At 39.2% G+C, this 19,876-nt stretch overlaps 1 protein-coding gene across 1 annotated transcript in view; it reads left to right on the top strand.

Annotated features, from left to right (window-relative positions):
- The window catches only part of cacna2d2a (calcium channel, voltage-dependent, alpha 2/delta subunit 2a), a 212,519-nt gene that overhangs the window by 5,698 nt on the left and 186,945 nt on the right, over positions 1 to 19,876 (top strand). The window contains exon 2 of the mRNA XM_084736056.1: positions 800 to 881. Coding sequence (XP_084592182.1) covers positions 800 to 881 — 82 coding nt within the window. The remainder of the gene's footprint in view (positions 1 to 799; positions 882 to 19,876) is intronic.

Genomic DNA, 19,876 nt, shown 5'->3' with positions numbered 1-19,876 from the left:
ATCTGTCTTCTCTCTTGTCTTCTGAGCAAATCTGACATTTAAAGATGACATTTGTTTCTGTCATCATATTAAAAGACAAACGACTGTGTTGTGTTGTGCTGTTGATGCTAGTGATTAGCTATCTGCAGGCTGCTGAAAGGAAAAGGTTGGCATGGAGTCAGTGGATGGCTTGCAAAGCACATGACAGAATTTATTAATCTGATTGCTGAAAGATTTTTTATGAGTGAGAATTTCTTGTTGGCCACTCACGTAGATTGTTCAGCGTGTATCCAGGTTGGCAGGTTAGCCCCTGCTGCTGCCTTAAAATGATCTAGTGAAAATCTTGATCCATTAAGTCATTTGTTGCTTGCTGGGAGATATACAGTGATGAGCCCGAGCCGTTTGATCTCTTAATTCCAAACTTGGCTCTGTCTAACGGGAGATCAGCTCCTGCTTAGGGTGCATTTCTGTCAGACCTGAGCAGTTTTATTGCAGAGCCGCTGATCCCGCCGAGCCAAGCACGGGCACGTTCGCCGCTGGTCCTGCCAGGGCCGACCAGATATATGCAAGATGTGATGGAGGGGGAAAAGGTGCTGATGACTAGCCGAGACATTAGGAGAGGGGAGGACAGGGATACTTCCAGATAGGGATCCAGATAGGGGGAGCGTCTGGCAGGTTGACAATAGCGGCAGAGATGCACAAAAGATGAGCGTGAGACTCTTTCTGCCACGGTGACGGAGAAATGATTGCTCGTGTGATGACATCTTCAGGTGATAATGTCAAGTGATGCAGATTGAAAATGTCTAATTTTGTTTTCCAGAATGATTCACTGGGCCGGACGCATCGAGAAGGAGCTGGAAAAGGTTCTGCAGCACGTCACCGGAACTCAACAGATGAGATCGGTAAGTTGACGTCATGCTTACAATGTGACGCGCCACATTTTCCTGCTTTATTAGTCAGCAAGATTTCACTGGGTGGACATGCACAACATGAAGTCTCTCAAGTGTGTGTTTGTGTGTATGTCTGTGAGACAATGGGGTTGTATGAGCTCTGCAAAAAATGTTGATATAATTATAGAGCTGACTTTACAGTGACTTTATTTAGAGCGAACAACGTGTTTCACTGATGGCTTTTTCAGATTCACTCACAGGTGTGATGAATACTTACTGGTCACAGGACAGTTTGTTTTAACATTTTTTTTTCTTTCTTTTTTTTTTTTTTTTCAAAAACTGAATATTCGCAAAAAAAGGACAATAATTTTAGACCAAATTCTGTTTCTCAAGAACAATGAAAAGTTAATACAGAGTTACAAGTATAGTTGATATAAGATTAGTTGAGATAAATATAATTTTAAATGTACTTTTCCCTGTTTAAATCAGCATTTAAAAACCTTTTTTTTCAAGTTATTTCCTTGAGCCAAATCTCACTCCTGATACCTCTGGACTGAGCTTTTAGTAAAACCATTATATGACACGACCCCAAACAAACTACAACAGAAACTCTTTCAACTGTTTTAGTCTCATAAATGTATCATTTATAACAACTTGGTAGAAGTGTTGAAAATACTGAAATCGGTGATGCCAGTTTCATTGCAGTACAGTACAACAGTGCAAGGATGTTCTTAACTCTTTGATGTATAAGTGGGTCAAACTGACCTAGAAGGTTCTAGAGCTGCAACATTTAGATGATTAATCGATGAGCTGATCGAAAAAAAAATTAGTTGCCATCTATTTTGGCAACCAGTTAAAGTAATCTTTCTTTCTTTTTTCATGTACTTTATGATAGCAAATGAAGAATTTTTGGGTTTTGGACTGTTGGTAGGACAAAAGAAGCAATTTGAAGACTTTGAGAAATTGTGATGAAGATGTTTTACAATTTTTTGATATTTTATACACTACATGATTAATCGGGGAAATAATCGCCAGATTAATCGACAGTGAAAAATAATTATTAGTTGCAGCTCTAGTGGGTTCGTTTTCTTGCATTACCCTTATAATGGAAAGTTTTTATCATTTCATTGTCCAGATATTTCTTAAAAAACTGTATGGCTCCAATTTGTGAGTCACAAATATTTTGAAAGTAATATAAATGTGCTATTTTAAGTTAGGTTAATCAGTGCTAACATTTGTATGCATTAGTGACAATTTATGTTGTGTTGTGTACAAGTATACTAATATATTAATGTTTATTTTAATCATTATTTTAAAAAGTAAAATTTGAAATCATTGTATGGATAAGAAACACCTTTGAACCATCACTTGGATCTCTTAGAACTTTGTATATGTTATAGAGGAGACTTTTATGAGTAGTAAACATTTGTCAGATTTTCTGTGGTGATTTGTGTGACCTTCAAACCTTTTTCCCTCACAGAATGTTTATACTAAAAGAGGCATGTTTGGTAAAATCATATTTAGGTGATTTTCAAAACTTTACCTTCATAAGATTCCTAAAGACTTTTTTCTTTCATGCAGAACACGTTGAGGACACAAAATCTGCTGAGTAATTTACTTTTCTTTTTTAGATAAACTTGAATCTTTCCTGAATCCTGATTGGTCATGATTTGGGTGGTTGCAGTTTAAAAAAAAGTATTCAGTTATTAACCATTATTCACTTTCACTTCAATAAGTTTTACTCAACAGTTTATCCAAAGTTTATCCAAAAAAGAAAAGTTAGAATTGTTATTTGGTAAAAGTTTTTCTAAATTTAAGAGTTTGATTTGGCTCTGGAAACCCAAAAATCTGTTGAAGTTGTTGTGAAGGTTTTTTTTTTGTTCATTTTTACAGTGTAACAGTTTACACTGTCATTGCTTATTTAAAGGAGCTCAAGCTTTTAAGGTCAGAACGCCAAATGACTTGTTCAGATGGACACATTTATCAGAATATGGTGTTGGTTATTTGTATCTGCGTCCGTGTGTGAGGCCGTGTGTAACACGTGTCTATCTTGTGCTGGAGCAGATGGTAGAACAGAGTGTGATTGACACTGTTTCATCATATTTCTGCCATGTGCGCATGTTCACCGTGCTTCCAGGGTTTGTAATGCACCCTTAGATAAATGCTTCATTATTGCTGTATGGGTGAGTGTGATTCATCCAGCCGGTACGCTGCCTGTGGCACCTTTTACGCGAGCAGTAACAGCGGTTAGTGTGATGGCTGTTGGTATGGTGGCGACATTGATAGATCCCAGAGAGGGGGAAGTGAGTCGACAGGGATCGCGCTGGTTTAAAGGTTAATGACCATTAGTGAATATCAGGCAGACGCTCAGATTGCGTGATAGAGAGGGGTTGATTTTTAGCACTCATTCTGTGTAAACAAAACAAAACAGAGTATGTTTACCCATCAAAATGTTTGCTGTTCGCAGTTTGTGTGAGTATTTTTTCAGTATTCCCACTGAGCAGATTTCAGAGCGACAGTAGACTTCTAAAATAGAGTTACACATGGTTTCAAAGCACACTGTTGCTGTCTGTATCTCCAAAATGTCATCATTTCACAAACCATGAAAAACAATGTTGCATTAAGCTTGGTGACAAGGCAAAACCAAAGAGTTTCTGAAGGGGCTGTAGAGCTAAAGAGCAGAGCACAAAATTAGCAGCAGCCACCAGCCAAATGCTGGTAAAATATGCAAGTGGCTGGTAGATGTGCTTCACTCAGCCGCCAAAAAAAACAACAGTAACCAAGAGAAATGAAACAATATGAAAATGTCACGTCACGATTACAGAGACCAAAATTAGAACGATCATCATTATTATAGCTGTATTGTTAACGTGCTGACATGTTCAAAAAGTACTGATACACACTGAAATAATTTCAACAACTTTTATATTAAAAACCTCTGAATGATTTGAAATGGCATCATGTCCTTGGTGTTTTCACTGATGCAAAACAACCTGGCAGACTGGTGCTAACTATGGTTGATGCTGGACAGTATGTAAAGCAAGTTTTCCAAAGCAAAGTAATAAAAAAAACTGTTATCACAACAATTGCCTAATTGATCGAGTACATAGCTTTTTGGGGGAGATACTGAGGATGGGTCCCCCTCATTATTTCACCTTGTGCTTGAATTTTGTGTTTTCCTTTATATAAATAAAGATAGTCCTACTATAAGTTGATGCAGAAAGGGAACAAATAGGTGCATAAAAAATCATCAAAATGCAGGAAATGAAATCTACCCCTTGACTGAGTAATTGTTTGACCAGTATGGTGTTTAGAGGGATGTACTGTGTAATATGTTACGATGTCTCTTGACTACTTGTCATAAAACTTGGATGTACACAGTTGAACAACCCTGAGCTTAATGAAACCTACAGCTGAGATGTGACGTTGACGTGACGTTAAGTGCTCAGTGGGCTTTAACTTCTGTGGATTTAACACGCGGTGTTGCTGAAGTTGTCTCTGTGGGCCAAACCCAATGAAGCCAGTTGCTCTAAAAATACAACATACATCCCAGTTATGTCTTGTGTAGGATGCCCACATGTCTGTGTGTGTACATGGGTGTGCTGGCCTGGCTGTGTACGCGTGGAGCGTGTGTGAAAGAACATTTATCACGGCCCCAAACAGGAGTCGTCACAGGGTGTGCTAAATGGCCCAGCATGCCTAGAAAAGCCATTTTCTAAATGGATGCCTCTCTCTATACGTGTGTCTGATAGAAATCTTCCCAGGGCTATGCCGGCTGGTAACAAGATTGCCTCCCTCTGCGCCCCCTTCCTCTTCATGCGCAGTTTATTCTCGCGGACAAAAAAATGTAAAGTGTGTGCAAATTATTTTTGAGTTTGTCTTACATGGAAAGAGACGAGGAAGTAAGTTGAATATAATGTCGTCTGTTCAGTTCTTCTCCGTCGAGATGTTATTTTTTCTGACAAGCGAGGTAGCGGCTGAGAGAGAGAGAGAAAGGCCAATACGGGGCAGCGGAAAAATAGCTGAATATGTTTTGAATTGGTTGACTTAAAAAACAGCACAGAGATAAACAGTATTTTGATGTGTTTTAGTTTGTGCATCTTGCGCCAAAGTTTCTCTGAAAATAAATAAAACCGGAGTTATTTAAATGTTTAAAATCACATTCTAATATATTCTGCCCAGATTTGGTCAAGATGTTATTCCTCCCCCCGGGGAGTGAAAGGAAGATAGAGGGTGAGTGATGTATCGGAGGAGTTGGAAGTTTCGAATGGAAGAGTGTGGAGCGCGGATAGACAAGGAGAGTGGGCGGCTTTAAGAGCGGAGGAGGGGGGGTTTTTTAGAGAGAAAGGATGAAGAATGGCTTGACAATCGAGATGGATGTTCAGGCGGTTTTGTGTGTATATTTAGAGTCAAACTACTTAAGATGGATGAAATGATAGAGGGGAAGGACGAGAATTGGTAAATTTAAATGTGAGCAGACGGATGCTGTTTATAGTCCTTATCCTCCTCATTATCCTGGGTGCTGCTGTGTTTGATGTGTTACAGTATGTGGTGATGAGAGGCGGCCGTGGACACTGGCATTGTTTCCATATCCCCAGGCTTATTCAGAACAGTTTTAATAGGCACACATGAGCAGTGTGCTTCCACCCACGTACTGTCATTACAGTGATTTGATGGTTTATCAGAGATACAGACAGATAGTATTATTATGTACATATTTAGACATCAGGTGGACACACATGTTCGCTGTATTTGCTCATATCCGTGGTGGAAGAGATACTCAAGATTTGTAAAAGCAGAGATGTTCCAATACCCTTGTTTCTTTTCTGATACCAACTCTGACACCTGAACGTTTCATATGGGCCGCTACAGAATACCAATATGTTTACAGTGCTTTAAGAAAATAAATAAATAAATAATATGTGTGTGTGTGTGTGTATATGTACACACATATATACACACATATAAACACACACACATTTATACAGATAGATAGATAGATAGATAGATAGATAGATAGGTAGGTAGGTAGGTAGGTAGGTAGGTAGGTAGGTAGGTAGGTAGATACAGACAACAGTATACTACTAATGCTGCATAGATCATGACTTTCCAATCCTGGAAATGAAAAATGTTGCTCGGAAGTAGCAGGGCCCATTCTCGGGTTAGTAAATGACGTGGTTTCGGAGCCATGCACACACACTCACTGATACGAGCATTTTAGGCGGTATCGGAGGCATTTTCTGATATTGGAATCAGAACAGAACAGAACAGAACAGAAGTAAAAGTAGCTGATATTTCAGAGTGGTGTCGGGGACTTAAAAGGTCTAAAATTCAATAATCTGAATTGAAGACCTTAAAATGTCTTAAAATGGCTGAAATATGATTTTGACAAATTGATTGGGTTAATAAAGTTAAAGTGACTTTTATAATGTAACACTTTTCAGTCTTGCTTGTAAATGGGCTTGATCAGACTCAGTCATAGGAAATCATGTACTTTGTACTTTTTTTTGCCAGTATAGAGGTCTTAAATTGCATTTATACTGTCATAAAAAGGTCTTAAAAAGTCTCAAATTTAACTTGTTGAAACCTGCAAAGACCCTGTATTTACAATCTTACTTGACTAAAAGTAAAGAAGCATTTTGAGTTAAATGTACTTAAAGTATCAAAAGTAAAACTACTCATGCTGCAGCAGAATATCCCCTGTAGCTGATCGATAATATATGACATTATTAGATCACTAATACTGATTAATTAATACTTGGTCATAGTGGAGCTACTTTAGTCCGACGATTCTTAACTTCGGGATCAGGCTGAATTTGAAGGGTCATGAGATGATTAACAGGATTCTGTGAACTTTTCTCTGATCTTTGGACTTTTGAGCTGTTATTTAAATGAAACCATCTGAGTTGTTTAAAGAGAAAATCTCTTTTTGGCGGAATTAAAAACTCACATAATCTGGAAACATGACAAGGTGCCCCATTTAAATGCTGCTTTTGTGTAAGAAATCATAAAACAGAGGAGTTTGGAACCTATGATATTTAACAATTCATTGTCTCTTTCAGGTTTATCATATGATATGCATGTAAGATTGTAAACTGTAAAGTATAGCAACTACAGCTGTTAAATAAAAGTAGTGGAGTGAAAGGTGCAATATTTCTCTCTGAAATGTAGTGGAATAGAAGTATAAAGTAATATTCAAGTTGAAATAGAAGTATGCCAAAAATGTACTTAAGTCCAGCCCTTGATGTACTTTCCACCACTGCTTTATAGTGTACACACACACACACATGAAGTCACTGCAATTTCCACAGCCTCAATTCAGCAAGCCTCTTAAATGGCGATGCCGTGCAACATATGTTGAACTCTCTCAAATTCATTTCAATAAGAAGAGTCTAATCAGCATGAATAATTTAGCCTAGTACACATGACTGCTCCCGAACCCGTCGGTTCAGTCTGGCACTTTACAGCCGTGCACTGTGAAGATCTGTCTGCCGCGCTCCACGCCCTCTGCTCTTCCCATTCCCTGCTCTTGATTACTGGAAACCTGAGAGCAACACCGGTCCAGATCAATAGACCTACATGCGAAAGAAGGAGGGAAAGACAGAGTGACAATTAATGGGTGTGGGATTAATGCTTAGTCTAATATATTTTATATTTGACCAAGTATTTTTTTGCTTCACTTTATCTCTTCACTGTGTGTGTCTTTGTGCTGTGTGGTCAACACTACATCAGTAGGCCCGCTGACCACATGCTGGCTGCAGGTTTATCTCAGTGCAACACAGACCTTCTTGCCTCTAGTGCTTCCAGCGTCTGTAGGTGTGTGTGTGTCTGCGGGAAAAGTCTTCGTCGTTAACATCTCTGAAGCCTCTGGTCCAATTTGATGTGCACAGGTATGTTTTTATGACTCGGGGGAGATGTTGTACGCGGGCCGAACACAATTCCAAATGTCTCTCGCACTTCTCCAAACCTCCCTCCTGCTTCCTAGAAAAAGAAGGTTGCTCAAGGCCAAGACAGCCGGCCTCAACAAACAGATATCTCTATAAAGTGCACTGGTGGATTTACTCACTATCGCTGACTACAGAAATTTCCAATAATCTGTCTCAAATGCCCAGTGCTATACCAGACATCACCCCTGCTCTTTCTCCACAACCCCCCCCCCCCCCCCCCCTTCACTTTCTGCAGCTGATGTCAGCTTCACCCCCACCCCCCCTCCCTCTCTGTCAGTGTGCTGATCCATCAGTGGACAATGATGTTGAAGGCTGATCAGTGCCATTTGTTCCTTGATTTAATGGCTCCTTACGCCTGTAGACGGTTTACAGGAAGACCTGAAGGTCCCTCCTCCCACCATGAGCAGTTGCCTTTAAAGGAGAGAAAGAGAGAGCTCTCCTCTCTCCCCTCCTCCCTCCCCTTCCCCTCCATCTTCTGGCCTGGACCTTATACAACAGCAGCTTGTTATCTGGCTGTGTGAAACATCACAGGCTATTTCAGCAGGATAGATAGTTTACTCTCTGGTTCCGGTTTTCTCTCCTGCCGGCTCGTCTTAAGTATCCCTCAGTCATTGTGGAACACGCATCGATACACACCTCGCTTTACTCTTATTGAGGTCTTTAATTTAAAATTAATGAGTAAATAATGACTGCTATTTTAGTACTTCTACAACAGCAGCAAACCCTGTGCAGTCTTGTCAGCTGCAGCTTAAGTTTCTCCAAAGCAGACAATGATGCCGTTCAGGAACGTTTCATCTTCTGACTCAGGAGGATTTTGAACTCCAACACTAAGATGAGCTGTTAATAGGGTTGGACTATGTAATTTGCAGGTGTGTGTGTGGAAAATTAGTTTCAGAGATGTGTGCTAGTGGCGAGTTTGTTACATTCAACAAGCTCTCTTGGCTGTTTTACTCTACACATTTTCCTTATGAAACAGAAAAATACACCTTACACCTTTTGAATCAAAGTTTCTCTCTTTCACTGGGAGCTTACTTGTATTAACTTATTCTAAAACAGACTTCATTTACTCAGACAAAAACTCGCTAAAACCATCTTGGTTAGTCTTTCCACCGTTCTAACAGTCACCAGCTCTGACTTGTTGGAAATAAACCCTTTATTTACAGAGTTAGATATGAAACTATCCTGGCTCTACGCAGTGTTTTTCCTCTGCTGTCCTCTCTGCTGGTACTGGCCTCTTTAGGGTTAACAGGGTTAACTCGCTGGATGAGAGTTTGTCACTGAGCAGCGGCTCTCACTCGTTCACCCTTCCTAAATTAGCAAACTAAAACAATGAAAATCATCCAAGACAAAATGACAGACAGTCATCCAATCACCTAACCCTAACTGTTGACCTCGTTATTTTTGTAGCTATAGTATTTTTCCCCCTGATAATTACATGCTTCTCATGGCTGATACTGAAAGGTAGCTGATAAATCCACATTCTTGTGTTTAAATAAGTTCATATTGTCTGTAGTTTATGCACATCAGAGGGTAAGAAAAGTTAAAATGTAGTGGGGAGAGATGGGTGATTTACAAAATGATAACTCAGACCAAAACCAAACAATAGCTCTGACTCTTTAGATGTTCATTTAGTTTTGCTAGTATAGTACATAAAAAAAACTTTACAAATATACTTTGGCTTTTCTATTTTTTTGCCTATTGGACAAAACAATGTATTGTGCATCCCTTAAAATAATAGATGCATGTGTCTGTCTTTTTTCCATTAGGAAAATGACCACCTTTTGTCAGTTTATTATTGATTATATTCACTGGAAGCACTTGATAATACAATTAAGTAAAAGTGAAACTAAACACTTCAATTACAATACATTAAAATTTGTCAAATTATTCAGTTATTAGAAGTATAAATTCATGATGACCACTGGTATTGTTTGGGACTGATACGCACTATTTGATACCCCACTTTGAGAAAAAATATATATATTTTTTTTTTCCATACAACTCTTTTTGATTTAACTAAAGACGTCAATGTTCTGAAATCACAAGCAGCCCTATAAGAACTTTGCTTTAATGAAAACTGTCAAAATCTATCATGTAAAACTGCCAAATTTTCAATTTAAATTCAGAACTATCCTGTCAACGAATTAGTAAACAAAATTGTGACTCTCACCAGACATTTGATGCCAGCTTTCAGTGCTTGTCAGTCTTCAACACTCAGTGCTAAGTGGGCGTACTGACCGTAAACAGCCTCGTGTTAGAACAAGGCTGCTCTGGTGGAGGCGTGTTGCTTCAGGTACTGGTGAGACGGTAAAATACAATCCAGGAAATCCAGTTTGAGTAATAGATTAATGCATTTTAAGGCTTATCAGATGCCAAAACACTGAGAGAGCAGAATATTATTATGGGAAATAATTTAACTGCTCTGGAAGATTAGCAATAACCAAGTCCTGAGGTTCAATAACAGGCACTGATCGTACAGGATAATCAGTAATAAATTGTGCGGCCTTGGTTATCTAGTCACCTATCCAATTGTGTGTCCTCATTTAAACCTGGCAACGTTCCCGTTCAGACATCCCAGTTGGCATTCCCAGGAGAAGGTGGGGTCATCAGGGTCGTGAGAGCTTAGACATGGTCTGTTAGTGAACCACTTTTTTATTCAGTTTGGAACCCTTGATTTTCTCTGTTTGTGTGCCAGCTCTAGCATTTCCTGTGTATTTACCCCAAACAAAAACAAAATCAAACACACAACACAATAACTGTGGACATTAGAGGCACATAAAACCAGTAGCAAGCTGAACGTTAAGCAGTGTGAGAGCTGGTCAGCACCATTACTCCCAGCCTTTAGACTCCCCTGGGCTGACAGGAGAACAGAAGGGCACACAAACAGGCTGTATTCATTTTTCTGCCTTTTTATTGGTTTTCTGACACTGGGGAAGGTTACAAGGATTCCTCAGCTCCCCGGCTTGATGGCCTGGCACTGGTTGGCGGTGTTTATATAAATGAAAATACATATATCTGCAGAGTGCAGCCCTGCATGCAGATATCCCTGGGTTCGTGTTAGAAGGAATTACTTGAAATAGCTTTGCAATAAAAATGTGACAGTTTTGGAAAAACTAGAACCAGATTATGTAGTGTCAGTGCCCTGTCTCCAGCTTCACATTCTGCTTTTTTTTTTATTTTGTCACCGTTATCGCTGATGATATTTTACCCAACATGTAGAAAAGGTTTTAGTTGTGCTGAGCTAGGGCTGGGTGATATGTCTTAGAAATAATAGCAGTATTATTATGCTAAGGAACGATATACAACATATATCTCAATATACAGGTTGTCTTGGAAATAACATGATATAAACAGTGAAAACGTATCACGATTATCTCATAGAATATGATGCATTACTGTAGATTATATCAACAGTATGTGAAGTAGTTAAAATTAGCTCAACCTTAATTATCTACAGCAGTAAAATGCAGCACATTACTGCAGCAGTAATATTAATCCAAAAACATCATACAAAAAAGCAAAACACTGACAGGGACCATTTCACTGCACAAGTACCGTAAGTACATTTTTTACTTACACTTTATTTTACAGACAGTATTATTCCCTTATTAGACTTTATTAGAGAGTAATAAGGGACACATTACAACAGAACTGTACTGTAAACTAAAGTGAAATCACATATCTGCTACTTCACCATTAAAAAATATGTATTATTGTAATACTAGGCAGATAATGTGATTTGATCTTGGCTACAGTTGTATGTGACATGTGATTTAATTTACAGTTGTAATGTGTCTCTCATTACCATGTAAGAAAGTCTAGTAAGAACTGAATATTGTCTGATGTGTATAGTGTCTCATTAGGACATAACTACTGTCTACTAAAGCACATAGTTTTAGTTTTTGTCTAATTTGAATATGGCTTGTTATGTCTTACTGTTGGGTGTATGGTATCTAATTAGGGTATAGCTGTTTGTTATATTATTGTAACAATATTGTAAGGATTATTATTGGTGCTTTCACAAAACAGCCAGGACAGTCTGATAAGTTTAGAAAAAGATATCACTTTACTGTAATGCAGCCATTAAAACCAGGAAAAGTCAAATCTTATGCCATATCATGAAATAATGACATCCAAAATCTTAAGACAGTATGTAGTCTCACGCCGTGATTTCCATATAATATTAAATATATGCCCCAGCCCTTTGCTGAACCATCGCAGAACCTCCAGATTTGTAGCATATATAATGTGAATTTGAACTGAAAATGAACTGCTAATCTTATAATGATATATGTATTTCAAATCAATCCTCCACAAATTGATTGTGTTGGTATGGATTCTGTTAATTAGGTAATATGCCTTTTTAGCTCAGAAATATTTTCTTTTGAAACTGCCAGCAGATTTGTCTGTTCCAAGATGTCTCTGCTTTGAAACCAAAGTGTGTTTTTTTTTTCCCGTTTTCAGGTTTTAACTGCTCAGTCTCAGAGTAAAGCCAGCTAAATGGAATCAATAACAGGCTTTTTAAAGGCACACTGCTACATGGCGTATGCTGCTCGTGCAGGGTTTTACGTCTTCTCTGGACACATTTTAAAACATCGTGCAGTATGTCACTGTGCATGTGCTTGTTGTGAATTACCAGGATGGAGCTGTAAAGGCCCACTGGGGGGGAAACAACCCCTTTAAGTGTCGGCACAGAAAAAAACAGAAACGGTCGGAGCATCTGAATCTGACTGACATTCACTCTGGTGCATTCGGGGTTGTATTTGTGTCACTAATTGTCGCTTGATGAATTCAAGGAAAACAAAAAGCGGCCGCATTCAAGCTACTAGTGGCTTTTTGGGGAGAAAAGAAGGCCTTGCACTCTTTTAAAGGAAGACAATATAGCATTATGTGTCAAAATAGGATTAGAGGTCTGCTAAAGCTCCAGCCCTGTCAGAGGAAGATGCTTTATTTTGCCTACGCTGCAAATCTTTTCTCCTTGTCTCCGTCTAGCTACACTATTATTTGCCGAGAGTGTGCGCGCATGCTTGTGTAATTTTCAGCCGTCTTCTGTTTGATGTTTCAGAGAGGGCATTACCTGTCTTTGGTACTATCTGTGCTTGACAGAGAGAAAAAAAAAAACTGGGTACAGTTCCCTGAGTGGGTTGCAGTGGTAATGTGGAGTGGCGTGATGCCCTAGAAAATTCCAGGTGTGAAGTGCTTTATTCATTCTACTGCAGAGGGAGTGCTTCTCTGTGTGTGAAGTGGTAGGTGTGACGTTTATTTTCCATTGTGAGCACAATGTATTTGTTTTTTTATGGATGTTTGTGCGTGCATGCGAGAGAGAGGTTGGGTGTGCACTGAAGTCTCAGAGGTTTTGTCCTCCTCTTCTTCTCTTCCTCCTCCACCTGCACTAGTCTGTGATTGATTGGTCACAGTTCTGAATAACTTTAATTGGCTTGCCTCGGCAGTGGGTGGTTCTCAAACGCAGAACCGCTGTGGAAGTCCTAGAAAAGCGTTTTAATTTTTGATCATGTAGGCAGTGAGGACTCTCTACTGCCATCTGAGAGGGGTCTTCAGAAGTGCTACCTACATCTTTTTAATTCCACCGAGCATAGTGTCGTCTGCCTTGTTCTCTCTCCTCTCTCCCTCTGTAAAATCTGGAAGTGAACCCCCCCCCTCCCCTCCAATCCACCCACCCCCCTCTTTGGCTTCAAACTGGACTCACTCTCATCTCTGCCTCTGGCCCTATTCCCAGGGCACCGTTGTTTGATGGGATTTGTGCTCCACCACTACAATTGCTGTGTTACACATATACACAGGCATTTGCATGCATGCACACATATATTTGCAAACTCATAAACACATACAGTTCACATATATAGGACACCAACTTTGTCTCCTAGAAATGACATTTATATGCCACTTATTTTCCCTGGCAGGTATGTTCAGAAAAATATGTTTGACTTACAGGCCTGGGACAATACACTAGTTTACTGATTCGATACTATCAAAATATTTTGGCATGTACTGAGATTCTACAAGTAATGTGATTTGATATTATACTATATTGCGATTTTCATTTGCTTTTTCTAAGCATCATTGCTATACTGCCTATAAAAGTAGAAAAATAAAATACTTGTTAAAGTCGACTGCTACATTTATCTGTTCCTGCTCAGCAAGCTCTCAGCCCACAAGGGATCGAGAACACCAACAATGGCTAAAGTTACCCAATGCATCCAGATAAGCACGATAATAATACAATAAAATGTGAAAGTTGCGTATTAATAAACCAGCCTACGACAACACACACATTTCTAATCTGTGAGTTAAAGTGAGAGAAGTTTATGATATTATGCTGCCATGCTTCAGTGGTGATGGCAAGAGTGTAAGTTGGTATCTTTAGTAAAGTGAGTTAGTGATGAGTCACCCTCATGCATGAATCATACATAAATAATAGCCTGATTTTATGCACAATCCATGATGAAAATACAGAAAAATAGAAATGCGTGGTAAAAATAGCATCTTGTCAGTATTTTAGAGACCTCCTTAAATTTCACAAATCCTCTTTTCAGGAGAGCTCGTGTCTGGTTAAGAAGAGCCAAGCACCCGGTGGCCCCTCTGTAGTTCACACTGCACATGTTCAGGCATACAAACAGCTTGGTTAAAGTTAGGGCAAGACTGTGGTCTTGGTTAAATTTTGAAAGATCATGATCTTTCCCCGACCTTAATGAAACTCGCTCTTGTTTTCTAACCCTAACCACGCGCAGAACTCAGGATGTGAACTGCAGTGTCAAAGTTCTTTTGTTCGTTCATCAACATCCATCAGAACAACTTTACTGCAAATTAAGCGTGGTACAGAATATTAGAGAGGCAACAATTAGGCTGGTTGATTAATCGATTAGTCATCTACTTTTATAATCGATGAATCATTTCAGTCATTTTTAAGCAAAAATGTTAAACATTTGCTGGTTTCAGCTTCTAAAATGTCTGGATTTGCTGCTTTTCTTTGTCATTTATCATAGTCGATCAAGAACTTTGTGGGTTTTGGACTGTTGCGTGGGCAAAAGAAGCAGTTTGAAGACGTCACTTTGGACTCTGGGAAATTGCGATGAGGATTTTTCACATTTTTTACATTTTTTAGAATAAACACAATTGTGAAAAAAAAATAAGATTAATTGATAAAAATTATTGCTGGGCCATGTTGCAGCCTTACAAAACAGTAGCACTTTGCTGGAAAGAAAATTTTCTGACTATGTATTAATCCAGGCAACTCCCATTAGTAAATAAACATAATGTCACCCAAAATGCATAAATATAAGGCAAACATTTTGTCCCAAAAATGTCCATGTTGCTTTTACTGGTAAAATCACAACTCTGCTCCTTCAGACAGCATCGGTTTTATAAAAACAAACAAGAACACGTTGGTCTGCTGTTGCTATTTTTTGACCATCAAAACATACAGCCCTTAAAGAGCCTCATAAATGCAGGCGAGTATAAAATATTGATGGAGCTCAGAGCAGGATGTACTGTAGTCAAAGGCCTGAAACTCTCCATCACATATTCCACTGATTAGAGACAAAGAGAACATCATTACCTCCCTGTGTGTTTGTGTTATTTCACAGTAAAATTGAAAGATAATGAAAAACGTTTCCATTCCACCAATCCAATATTACAGTTTACTTTTTCAAACTAAAGCTGATTGTCATTTGTATACTTACCAATCCGGCACGCTGTTAATGCTGCAATGTTTTGTGTTATTTTAGTAATAGCTTCAATAACTTCCAAATAAAAGTATGCTGCCGTGAAAGCAAATCAATGATTAATGCTTACATAAGCTCATTGTTTATATTCATGGAAACAGGGGTCGGTTCTGTGTTATTGGCCAGACTTCTAACCTAACAGCTTGTCCAGTAAGCTGAAATCCAAGTGCAGTTTGTTTATTAATAATTCTGGCATTCAGACTGACTTCTTGTTAACATTTTTTCTGTTGCCAGATTAGATGTGGTTGTCCATTGTAGGAGTTATATATGGCACTGCTATTCAAACTAGCATCAGCACTATAATTATTATCACTCAGCATGTATTTGCAAATGACATAGTTGGGCTAATTGAATTCAAGCTAAATGCATTTGTTTCATATGATTTATAAACATATTAATGACTGTATAGGTGTAATTTTGAAGGCTGTGGATCTTTGTGGGAGAGCAGGAGTCAATCATACGGTACCACAACAAGACCACCCTTAAATAAATAAAATATACAAAATAAATGACTTATAATTAGGTTATTAATTAGGTTGTAAATGCTTTATAATTCAGGGTAACAGTGACCTGCTTCTTGTCATATAGTGAGCCCACATTTATCTGCACCATTCAGCTTCAGATCTCATTGGTTTCTTAGCTTACATTGTCTTCTCCATCCGCAGCATTTATACCTGTCAGCTTCATCAGATATTCTCGTATAACGCTGGGAGAGAGAGCTGACTTTTCCTGGACTTAGAGCTCCCAGTGAGCAGGGATGGACCAGGACCAAAACAGCGTCCAGCCACCAAAACTGTTATAACTTGTTTATAATGGTTTATTATTTATAAAGCATTTACAACCTATTTTATAACCTAATAAGAAGCCATTTATAAATCATTTATGAGGGTAGTTTTATTGTGAAGTTGTTCTGACATAACAAGTATTTGATTAAGGTTACTGAGAATCAGTCAGATCAGGCTATGTTTTGTACGTGAGAGTTAAAATTTCATTCTGACTATTATTGCTGTACAGCTGCAGTGTCTGCTTTACATAGGTATTGTGTGTGTAAGCCAGCAGTGTGTTTTTGCCTACAGGCAGCTTAGCTTCCATTGTCATGTGGATGTGGATGGCGTGTGAGTGAATGTTTAGGGATGCTCAGGAGTAAAATCCTGAAGAGTGCAATGGATTTAAGATTGCCTGACACAGTAAAGTTGAGCTTTCATTGGTGTTTTGGTGCCATACAGTATGTGATATGAGCATGAGCTGAGCCATTTCCTTCTGTTTGGATTCCTGTGTCTACATGAGTGGTCTCTTGAGTCTCTCTCTCTCTTTTTTTTTTTTTTTTGGTCCGATGATTACAACACGTGTATATGCGTGCGCGCCCCTGTGTATGTATGTGCCGGTGTGTGTTTGTGTGAACTCTGGACCACCAGCTCATTTCACACACAGACAGACATCAAAGGCGGTTTGAATTAACCCTGCGTGTCGGGGCCGCTCTGCATGCCATCCGCAATTTCACATCTCTGCCGCTCCAGCAGCACCAAACTTACATGGCCCATTCATATTGAAATGAACAGATGGAGTTTTGCCATGCACCGAATCGCCATCCTTCACTGCAAGAAGATAAAACTTCAAAAGAGCAGGGATACATTCGGATCTGTTTGCAGGTGGTTAGCCCGTGTGTCGTCGCTGGCGAGGTGAAGGTGTTCTGTGTCTCTCTGTGAAAGTGTGGGCAAAGTGCAGGTATCATGTTTTTCTTATTAAAGCAGGTCAATTGTGTTTCCATTACAGCCCTCTTGCAAAAGCCGGCTCCCTTTCTCCTTGATTAGACACTGCAGAAATGATGTCATGCTCACACACACACACACACACAAACACACACACACAGGTACACACATCAAAGCACATACGCCTCACCTCTTTAAACTCACTTTTAAATCCATAACAGCGAGCAGTGGCCTCACCATATTGTTTGCTTGTGTGTCCAAAATGTGTTTTTTGATTGTTTTGACTGGATAGCGTTACCTCTCCCTTCGCCTCCAAACACTCATTTTCACATTTTCACCCCATCTTGGCAGCTAATTTAATTTTATATTGTATTTATTGATCTGGCCAACTTCAATTTCCTGCAGCGGCGTGATGCCGTCGCACGATGAAAGCGATAATGTAGATGAACAGGCGACGACGGTGAGGATGGAAATGGTGATGAAGAGTGTGATGATGATAATTTCTGTGGGTGATTGTGATTGCGATGAGTTGTATGCTGATTAGAGCGGTGTCTGAAGATGGCTGGGGTCGCTGCAGTGTAGGTGAAGCCATCAGCTGCCGCACTGTGTATTTTTAATATCCCCCCAGCCGTCAGTATAGGCCGCCATGACAGCTATTCAGTAAACACATTCATATTTCATTAATCTGGCCTCTCCCCTCTCCTCCCCCTGACGGCCTCTTATTGTCTCCTCTAGAGGTTGTTCAGTAATCCACTGAGACCTTACCTCATCCTACTGTGTTACCTGCACCCACACGCATACGCACTCTGCTGTAAGTGCTATAGTAGGAAGTCTTTTCTCATGGTTAGTTGGCATACACTTACCGAGTCTATGACGGTTAAATTTAACAGTGTATAGGACTGCTGGTAATACAAAAACACCCACATACTGTGTGCACGCGCCCCTGCACTTGTACAGTATTGTGTGTGAGCACACTCACACAGGGCAGTTCATCCCACTGACACACAAACATGCACCAACAAAACTAAATGATTTTAAACAATGTTTGATAACTGCCTTTTATTTTACATTATGCATCTGTAGAGATATTATGCGTTTGTCATGTCTCATATATGTTTAGGTATATTTTTTCTCACGCTCACCCACATACTGCTTCACTTGTGTTTTTCAAGGCCGAGTCATGCAAAAGAAAACACAATGTAATGACATTCTGTTATATAACTGTCCTGAAGGCGGTGCTACAAGCACGGGCTGAATTAGGGAATTTGGGGTTGATGGTTCATACTTGACCTTAGAAACAGCAGTTGACAATTTTAACTCAAGGTCCACTTAGTTACTTGTTCCAGATAGGGACGGGCAATATAATCATCTATCATAGTATATGTAATTTTATATCACAGTAATGATATATATCATGATACAGTAATTGTTCTGCTTATTCAGTTAAGAAAATTTAAAATAATCATGTCGTACTTCAACACATTTGATTATTTTCCTCTTTTATTTGGAACTTTTACACAAACAGAAACGGTAAAATTAACATTCTTTCAAAACGTGAAGTTAAAGGTTTCAGATAAACAATCATTTCAAGTGATAGAGGTTTTAAGGTTAATAGGCACAATTAAATATTGGGATATCTCCTGCTCTGTATTTACAATTTCATTCTCCTCCTCCATGTTTTCTTGTCGCTGTCTTCTTCTGAGGCGACTTAGAGATGCATTACCACCAACGTTATAGTCCCTCGTAACCTTATCTTACCTTAGGTATTTTATCCAGCAACTCTTAGTCCTTTTATCAGCTGGGAAGCGAAAGAACAAGCAAGACCCGTTGGTTGTATGACTACACCCCGGGACAAAACCACACTTGCGTTGTAGCGTCAGTGGCTAACGTTAGCTTGTGGAGAGAGAAATTCCTGACATCACTTGTGTGACTCTTCATTGTGTAGTCATTGTAAGAATCTTCACAGTCATACTTAAAAAATTTTATGACAAACTGCAACTTTCCTGACTTCCTTGCTGAAAATCATCTTTTTACCAAACATCATGTCTAATTAATTGCACGGTTTCACCAGGATCAAAAAGAATTTATCACTTGATTATTGTTCGTATCCTTTCCAAAAATTTGGTCCTATGGTGGTCCAGGGGAAGGGGAGGGACTTTGCCTCGCTATATGGTCATATAGCCCAACCCTAGTGTCAGAGCCTTCACTTCTGTCAGACACTTCTTTAAAGACTTAAAATGAAGACCCCCCTCCAATGGACCCTTGGTGAGTCTCATCAACAAATGCATGAAGTAAGTTTGGTTGACTATGTACAAAGTTTTACTTTTACTGTGTAGATCAACTGTGTGCTTTTCTGTCCTTGAAACGTCCTTGATTCAACTGAATAAATCATCTCAACTCAAGGTGGTCTCATCACCTGATATTTTTTTCAGAAGTAACTTTTAAGCCAATATGGACTAGATGTCCTAAATGTGCTCAGAACAGACCTTTACACAGCAGACATTTTCACATGTAATGACAGGTAGCTTGGCACAGGTGTTACTAAAAACAATAAGATAAGGTAAACCTTTATCCCCAGCTGGCAAATTTGGTGACGATGACTCTGTTGT

The sequence above is a fragment of the Lutjanus erythropterus genome, chromosome 2, assembly GCF_056507025.1.
Source record: "Lutjanus erythropterus isolate fLutEry1 chromosome 2, fLutEry1.hap2, whole genome shotgun sequence".
NCBI lineage: Eukaryota > Metazoa > Chordata > Actinopteri > Lutjaniformes > Lutjanidae > Lutjanus > Lutjanus erythropterus.
This window is presented reverse-complemented; position numbering and strand designations above follow the sequence as displayed.